A 9,477-nucleotide genomic window follows, 5' to 3' on the forward strand; every position below is an offset into this window, starting at 1 on the left:
TTTTTCTGCTTTTATTCTCAATCAAATAATCATGGGAATACAGGGTGGTTCGTGATTTGCGAACCACGCTTATATCTCAGAAACGGCTAGGAATTAAGGAATGAAATAAACGGCATCATGTAGATGAAATTTTGATGATTAAAATGGCTTTTTTTAAATTTGCAATTTCTTTTGCAAAACGGCCCATTTTTTGCCAAATATAGGTCACTCTTATGGGAACCCCCATTTTTTATTTAATTTTTGGAATCAGCATAAAATTTTAATTGAAAAAATGTATTCACTCGAAAAAATTTGCTCTACAAAAATTCTGTACACTGTGAGAAAGAAAAACAATTTCTTAATTATTTCTTTAGTTTTTGTATTATTCACTTAACTATTTCAACAACAATCAACAACAACAAACAAATTTATAAAAGCTGTTCAAAATGAGATCCATTTGTTTGTACACAGCAACGCATTCTTCGCTCTAACTCAGGACCAACTGCGTTGTTTATCATGTCTGGGGTCACTGACGCACACAAAATCGCGACGAAAAAAACAACTGCGTAAAGTCTGACGTCACACATATTTGAACTCTTTCATTAGAACGGAAAATATAAATTGAATTTTCGACCTTTAAAAGTTATTTTTTCGGAGTTTTGACCTCTGATTTGTATTTTTCCCAACTTTTTACATACGAATCGACCATTTATTTATAATTTTTACCCATTTGCAACTGCTCCATGACCCTTTCGCTCCCACAGGTTACATTTGTATAGGGGAAATAATTTACTATTTTAACCCTTTCGCTCCCCCAGGTTACATTTGTATAGGGGCGGGCGTGTTCGCGGCGTGGGAGGAATGGAGCTTTCTGGACGGTGCCTACTTCTGTTTCGTCACCCTGTCTACCATCGGATTCGGGGATCTGGTCCCTGGGAAGAGTTTCCAGCGAACCGACACACAGGTGAGTCAATGGGTTAAGTAAATTCAGATTAAACCAGTGGCGTAGCGTCCATGTAGGGCGTGTATGGCGGCCATACACTCAAAAATTCCACTCAAATACCCTTAAATATTGACTTTAAATAATTATTGTATTCTTATTAGATAGATATTGTGATAGAAATTAGTGTCCGCCCTACACTTGGAGTTAGACCACGCTACGCCACTGGGGATCAGGAAGAGACCGCCTTAACATAATAATAATAATAATAAAATACATACTATTAATGAATTTATTTAATTTCGACATCCTTTGTACATACTATTTTACTTAGGTTATTTAGAATATTTAGATCAATGGATACTTACGAGTTTCCCTTGAAATGTCTATAACATAGACATAGACGAAACTCCGAGTCGGGATAGAACCAACTCGTAAGTATCCATTGATATGACATAAATGACCTAAAAATCAGCAATAGATAAATAAGGTCTTCACTACAGTCGTTCAATATCGACTGAACCAATTCTAAAGGTGTGTCCAGACATAGTCGACCGGACGTCGATTGACGAGGTGAATCTATGTTGTCAAGGCAGTGTGGACGATTCAGTCGACATTGATCGATGCCCGGTGGACTTTGTGTGTACACATAGTCTTGGGATTTTTTTTTTTTTTTTTTTTACGTATTTCGCTTTTGCTTTCGATCGACAAAGATTAATTTGGATTACCTACAAGGCGAGGTTAACACCGGAGGCGTTCTCTGCCACTAACCTTAAGGGAAGTGCACACTGGAGAAACGCGTTTCGTGAAAAGTGTTTCCTGTGTCAATATTGTCATTGCACAATGCGTTTCATGAAACTTGTTTTCAACGGTGTACACTGCTCTGTGTGAACCTTATGTACGGGTTTCGTGAAACGCGTTTCACTAGTGTGCACTACGCCTTAGAGCTATATATTATAATAGGGTCAAATTCTCAAATAAAGGATGATAAAATTACATGTCTCGCTTGGAATTGAACCCAGGCCCTCCTGTTTGACCACTACGCCACCAAGGTAAGTCCAGTAGGAAAAATACCACTGGATGTCATTTACCTGGTATATTGGTGAATCCCGTTAGATCGGACACTTCTGATCCCATTTCAATCCCGCTGGTAAAATATTTGAGCCCAAAAGGAAAAAGGTTGAGACCTAGGCCTCTCAGAAAGGAAAAAGGTTGAGACCTAGGCCTCTCAGAAAGGAAAAAGGTTGAGACCTAGGCCTCTCAGAAAGGAAAAAGGTTGAGACCTAGGCCTCTCAGAAAGGAAAAAGGTTGAGACCTAGGCCTCTCAGAAAGGAAAAAGGTTGAGACCTAGGCCTCTCAGAAAGGAAAAAGGTTGAGACCTAGGCCTCTCAGAAAGGAAAAAGGTTGAGACCTAGGCCTCTCAGAAAGGAAAAAGGTTGAGACCTAGGCCTCTCAGAAAGGAAAAAGGTTGAGACCTAGGCCTCTCAGAAAGGAAAAAGGTTGAGACCTAGGCCTCTCAGAAAGGAAAAAGGTTGAGACCTAGGCCTCTCAGAAAGGAAAAAGGTTGAGACCTAGGCCTCTCAGAAAGGAAAAAGGTTGAGACCTAGGCCTCTCAGAAAGGAAAAAGGTTGAGACCTAGGCCTCTCAGAAAGGAAAAAGGTTGAGACCTAGGCCTCTCAGAAAGGAAAAAGGTTGAGACCTAGGCCTCTCAGAAAGGAAAAAGGTTGAGACCTAGGCCTCTCAGAAAGGAAAAAGGTTGAGACCTAGGCCTCTCAGAAAGGAAAAAGGTTGAGACCTAGGCCTCTCAGAAAGGAAAAAGGTTGAGACCTAGGCCTCTCAGAAAGGAAAAAGGTTGAGACCTAGGCCTCTCAGAAAGGAAAAAGGTTGAGACCTAGGCCTCTCAGAAAGGAAAAAGGTTGAGACCTAGGCCTCTCAGAAAGGAAAAAGGTTGAGACCTAGGCCTCTCAGAAAGGAAAAAGGTTGAGACCTAGGCCTCTCAGAAAGGAAAAAGGTTGAGACCTAGGCCTCTCAGAAAGGAAAAAGGTTGAGACCTAGGCCTCTCAGAAAGGAAAAAGGTTGAGACCTAGGCCTCTCAGAAAGGAAAAAGGTTGAGACCTAGGCCTCTCAGAAAGGAAAAAGGTTGAGACCTAGGCCTCTCAGAAAGGAAAAAGGTTGAGACCTAGGCCTCTCAGAAAGGAAAAAGGTTGAGACCTAGGCCTCTCAGAAAGGAAAAAGGTTGAGACCTAGGCCTCTCAGAAAGGAAAAAGGTTGAGACCTAGGCCTCTCAGAAAGGAAAAAGGTTGAGACCTAGGCCTCTCAGAAAGGAAAAAGGTTGAGACCTAGGCCTCTCAGAAAGGAAAAAGGTTGAGACCTAGGCCTCTCAGAAAGGAAAAAGGTTGAGACCTAGGCCTCTCAGAAAGGAAAAAGGTTGAGACCTAGGCCTCTCAGAAACGAAAAAGGTTGAGCCTCACACGTTCAGTGGCGGACATTTAAGCAAAAGTTGAGCATACCTCTTGTTTCTCTATACAGGGCCTTACTCTCTGATAAGCTCTGTGAACATACCCACTACAAGTCTATAGTAATAGGTACCCAGCACTCTGTCAAGTACCAATACCAATGAGTCAGTTTCTCAATGGAGTGTTGGAGTGTAGTGTAGAACTGTAGTTAGTGTAGTGCAGACTGTGGGCATAATAAAATTATAATCCGTACAGTAAACAGACCGTACAGTAAAATTGCACAGACCTCTGTGTTTTAGCCTCGGAATTCACAGCCAATATTATTAAGTTACTAAGTGTATTGTTTTGTACAACGCTTATGGTACCTGAGATCAATCAGTGTGATTTCTCAATTATTTAGCCTTAGGGCTATTATTTAGCCTTAAGGCTAAATAATTGAGAAATCACACTGAAGTTATTAAGAATTTTTGATATTAGAATATTCTTTGTTCGTTTATTGTTTCCGAAAAATGTTTCCTTTGAATGAAATTGATAAGAATGCGTCCAGAATTTTTTCCCCCCTTTGAAATCTTTGAATGAAATTTAAGTAAATTGTGTCCCCGTTAATAATTTCTTTGAGTCAGATGTAGAGAATTTTAATAAATTGTTTACGTTATTATTTAAAACTTAAGTAGTAAGCTGTGTGGAGTTTGTATTTTTTTCGAGGATTGTGAATTTCGAGTGTAAGTACCTACGGTATGTTTTGAAAATAAATATATATTCAAACGAACTGATTTCCAAGTTTTAAACCTGAAAACTTACATTACATTGAAATGGGGGTCTTTTCTGATGAAATTCCTGTGTGCGGAGTCCAGTATGTAGGACTATGCACCCAGAACCTGAGGACTTACCAGGCTATTTAGCTTGAAGGGTGTCTACCTTGTAAGCGCTAGTTCGGGGTTTCGATTCCCGGAGGCGGATTTTATTTAAAATAGATAAATTGGTTCTCGGAACGGCTGGCTTTCTCCCATCCCGTGCTTCTCTCTTAGCTGTTGATGTCGGAACAATAAGACCTTAGCAGTTACAGTTCCCTCTATCAAACCTTTTGGGCCAGCCTGGTTAGCTTAGTTGGTAGTGCGTCTGCCTTGTAAGCGCTAGGCCGCGGGTTCGATTCCCGCCAGGGGCGGATTTTATCCTGATGGGATAATGTTCGTTCTCGGAACGGCTGGCTTTCTCCTATCCTGTCTTCCTTCTCTCTTCGATTTCGGGACGATAAGACCTTAGCAGTTACAGTTCCCTCTCTGTCAAACCTTCTTAAAAAAAAACCTTTTGGATTATCTGTTTGTTCACTAACTTCTATTCGCACAGGATAGAACATGGTATTATTCTATTCTATTCTGTCCAGCTACGGGTCTTCAGTTAAACCAGTGTACATATGAGAACTCATCCAATTTACTGTAGGTATTAGTCAGCGTTTTTTTCCTATTTTTCTGATCGTTATACCAACACTCAGTACCTAATCACATAAATTAGAATAAGATATATCAGTGGTGTTGAAAAAATGTTGAATAGAACACCATTACGAGTTGTAAAAGAGAGCACACTTTGTAAGAATTCTGCTATTGAAAAAAAAAAAATAATAAAATAAATAATATAATAATAATAATAATAATAATAATAATTAATAATAATAATAATAATAATATAAAATAATATAGAGTTTGATATGAGAGAACTGTAGTGTACTATCTCAAGTCTTACTGATATCCCGAAAGCGAAGAGAGTTGAAAGACAGGATAGAAGAAAGCCAGCCGTTCCGAGAACGAACCTTATCTTTCTAGGATAAAATCCGTTCCGAGTGGGAATCCAACCAAATGTCATCGCTAGGTCGCGGGTTCGATTCCCGCTCCGTCCCGAACTTTATCCTAAACAGATAAGGTTCGTTCTCGGAACGGCTGGCAATTCCTATCCTGTCCATCTCAAATCAAATCATGAATCTTTGTGGTAAAGCAGAGAGCTTTTTCACAACTTTGTGGGTATCACAGTATTACATGTCTTTCATTTACTCAATCATCATATTTATTATCGCTCGTCTCTTCGACTTGTAATGCCACCACTGGTCGCTACTCGATTGAAGTAGCTACTCAATTGTCCTCACGAGGCCGAGTGCACCCCGAACTCCAAGCCGAAAAAAACCTCGACCCCGCCGGGAATCGAACCCGGACCTCCTGCGTGCAAGCCTAGTGTGATATACAAATTTCTTGACCCCGCCGGGAATCGAACCCGGGTCTCCCGCGTGCAAGGCGAGCGCAGTGATCACTACGCCATGGGAGCTGACATCGAAATATTGACAATGCTAGCTGTGCATAGGGGACTTTACGTTCGGGTATGTACATTGACGCACCTCTGAAATATCTTATCAGTAAGTAAGTATAAGCATGTATATGTACTTTGTATGTTAGTATGTATAATATGTATAAATGTTGTAGACACAAACATTGTAGTTTGCTCTGTGGTATTGATAAGGCATCTTGATAACAACACAGGTAGGTATAACTTCTTCAAATAGCATCAAACCAGTTGGTCAACACACCAGCCAACCGTTCCGAGAACGAGCAGGGCCGGAATTGACCAATTATTACTGTAACTACTAAGGTCTTCTTCACATCCCGAAATTGAAGAGGAACCAAGCCGTGTCCACACCGTTAAGCCGTGTCCACACCGTTAAGCTATAACCTTCCAAACTATCCCTAGGCTGGCCAGAATCAAACTTTTGGGATAAAAGTATCAATGATAAAAGAAAACATCTATTTAAGCTCTTTTTAAGAAACACACGAGGCTGTCCTGAACGAAATTACTTACAATATTATGGGAAAGCTTTGAACTACGCCGTGTCCACACCGTTAAGCCGTGTCCACACCGTTAAGCTATAACCTTCCAAACTATCCCTAGGCTGGCCAGAATCAAACTTTTGGGTCGGATAAAAGAAAACCTCTTTTTAAGCTCGCCACTGAAGGTAGAAACACACGAGGCTGTCCTGAACGTGATTACTTACAATATTATGGGAAAGCTTTGAACTACATATCTTTCTGACTCCGCATGAGTTTACGTGACGTGACAGTAGGGTGTTTCTACCTTTTTAAGCTCAGACCATCTTAGGTCTGTCAGAGGGGTCTTAAAGTGTGTAGCACAGTAGGGTGTTTCTACCTTTTTAAGCTCAGACCATCTTAGGTCTGTCAGAGGGGTCTTAAAGTGTGTAGCGGAAAAAGGTTGAGACGCAGGCCTCTCAGACGGTCTGAAAGAGTGTCAAGTTGACGGACCCTGAGCGTGGCGCGGGCAGTTAGTATGTATAAATGTCGTAGACACAAACATTGTAGTTTGCTCTGTGGTATTGATAAGGCATCTTGATAACAACACAGGTAGGTATGCCTTCTTCAAATAGCATCAAACCAGTTGGTCAACACACCAGCCAACCGTTCCGAGAACGAGCAGGGCCGGAAGTTTTTTATTTTTATTTTATTATTATTATTATTTTTGTAGCCCGAGCCAAATGTCATATGTCAGCCCAAAGAAATCACCCTAGGGCTGATTGAGAGGCCGACGAAAAACTCCGACCTCATCTGAACATGAGAAGAAGAGGAAGAAGAGGAAGAAGAGGAAGAAGAGGAAGAAGAAGAAGAAGAAGAAGAAGAGGAAGAAGAGGAAGAAGAGGAAGAAGAAGAAGAAGAGGAGGAAGAAGAAGAGGAAGAAGAAGAACCCGCCGGGAATCGAACTCGGGTCTCCCGCGTGCAAGGCGAGCGCAGTGATCACTACGCCATGGGAGCTGACATCGAAATATTGACAATGCTAACTGTGCATAGGGGACTTTACGTTCGGGTATGTACATTGACGCACCTCTGAAATATCTTATCAGTAAGTAAGTATAAGTATGTATATGTACTTTGTATGTATGTTAGTATGTATAAATGTCGTAGACACAAACATTGTAGTTTGCTCTGTGGTATTGATAAGGCATCTTGATAACAACACAGGTAGGTATAACTTTGTCAAATAGCATCAAACCAGTTGGTCAACACACCAGCCAACCGTTCCGAGAACGAGCAGGGCCGGAATTGAACAATTATTATTTTTAGAATTTTTGATAGAGGGAACTGTAACTACTAAGGTCTTCACAACCCGAAAGTGAAGAGAAACCAAGCCGTGTCCACACCATTAAGCTACCCCTTCCAAACTATCCCTAGGCTGGCCAGAATCAAACTTTTGGGTGAGATAAAAGAAAACATCTTTTTAAGCTCTTTTTAAGAAACACACGAGGCTGTCCTGAACGTGATTACCTACAATATTATGGGAAAGCTTTGAACTACATCTTTCTGATTCCCCATGAGTTTACGTGACGTGACGTGACGTGACAGTAGTGTGTTTCTACCTTTTTAAGCTCAGACCATCTTAGGTCTGTCAGAGGGGTCTTAAAGTGTGTAGCGGAAAAAGGTTGAGACCTAGGTCTCCCAGAAAGGAAAAAGGTTGAGCCCTAGGCCTCCCAGAAAGGAAATAGGTTGAGACCTAGGTCTCCCAGAAAGGAAAAAGGTTGAGCCCTAGGCCTCCCAGAAAGGAAATAGGTTGAGACCTAGGTCTCCCAGAAAGGAAAAAGGTTGAGACCTAGGCCTCCCAGAAAGGAAATAGGTTGAGACCTAGGCCTCTCAGAAAGGAAATAGGTTGAGACCTAGGCCTCTCAGAAAGGAAATAGGCTGGGTAGCAGCATCGCCAAGATTACGTTCGAAATAATCGAGAATATGAGACTGAAATCCGACAGCCAATCAGAGAAGAGTAAAGGAACTGGTAGCGAATCAGAGACTAGCAAAGGATCTGACATCCAATCAGAGAAAGGCGTTGGAGCTCGTAGCCAATCAGAGACTAGCACAGGAGCTGATAGCAAATCAGAGAAGACTTCTGGAGCGGGTAGCGAATCAGGGAAGGTTCCTGGTTATGAGGATGATTATGAAGATTCCGGTAATTGATATGAATAGGCAGCAAAAAATAATAATGTATGTCTGTGTCTTGATGTGAAATACAGGTAGACGATGTGAAATATAAGTAGATGCGATTTCTCGAATAAGCCTTAAGAAATAGTGAAGTAGCATTAAAATTTGAGAAATCACACCACAAAGACAAAAAGACATCATACAATGAATTCCAAGGTTGTATTCCACTGTACACCAACACATGTTTTTACCTAATACAATTGTTACATACATAGTATCCATTTATCGATGACAATTAAGATTTAAAATTTGCAAAAAGAGTGAAATTGAATTTTATGATTTGTCTAAATATGACTAAACTGGGTTCATTTTTGATCTAAAATCGGGTTGAAATCCCAGCAAAATGTCAATGAGCCTGACAATATTGGGATATCATTATTAGATATTTGTGCTTTATTTAGACTGTAAAATTAGGGCTAAATGTAAATGCAGTTTCTTTGTGTTATTATGTCACAACTTTGATGCTCACTGCAGCATTGTAGGATTTTCCCAATATCTCAATAATCCTAAAATTCAATGTTTACCTACCATGCTGGCACCGGTCGCTATGCGCATTTATATGTCATAGCTACTCATTTTCCTCACGAGGCTGAGTGGGCCCCGCAACAGCCAGTCACGGAATCAATCATTTGCATGATACAAATTTCTTGACCCCGCCGGGAATCGAACCCGGGTCTATTAGAAGCAGACTATATCTATGTACATAGGTAATTATATACCTAGATAAGAACATACACAGATTGATATGGATATCGCACATGTGTATATGGACTTGTCTGAGGATGACCATGAGTCAGGAATTCAGTGATGTCCAACCTACAGGCGGTGGACAAATCTTCAGAATACTCATATTTTAGCCTGTAGTACAAACATGGTTTTAGCTGCCTCGGTGCCTCGGTGGCGTAGTGGTCAAGACGCTCGCCTGGTAATCAGGAGGGCGTGGGTTCCATCCCAGCCGAGGTATGGAATTTTATCCTCATTTATTTGAGAATTTGACCACATAATAATAGAGCTCTAAGGGTTAGGTGGTAGAGAACGCCTAAGGCGTTAACCTCGCCTAGTGGTTGCCTTCCACTCAAGAGTC

The 9,477-nt window shown here is 41.0% G+C and overlaps 1 protein-coding gene across 1 annotated transcript; it reads left to right on the forward strand.

Annotated features, from left to right (window-relative positions):
• Window positions 1–797: 797 nt before the first annotated feature.
• Window positions 798–8,369, forward strand: LOC113470565 (outward-rectifier potassium channel TOK1-like; the record flags this gene model as incomplete). Its single annotated transcript, XM_026829101.1, has 2 exons — window positions 798–943; window positions 8,079–8,369. Coding segments are annotated over 2 exons (437 nt in total), but the record flags the coding sequence as incomplete, so codon positions are not given.
• Between the last annotated feature and the right edge of the window lie 1,108 nt (window positions 8,370–9,477).

Source organism: Diaphorina citri, unplaced genomic scaffold (genome assembly GCF_000475195.1).
Source record: "Diaphorina citri unplaced genomic scaffold, Diaci psyllid genome assembly version 1.1 scaffold1669, whole genome shotgun sequence".
Classification (NCBI taxonomy): domain Eukaryota; kingdom Metazoa; phylum Arthropoda; class Insecta; order Hemiptera; family Psyllidae; genus Diaphorina; species Diaphorina citri.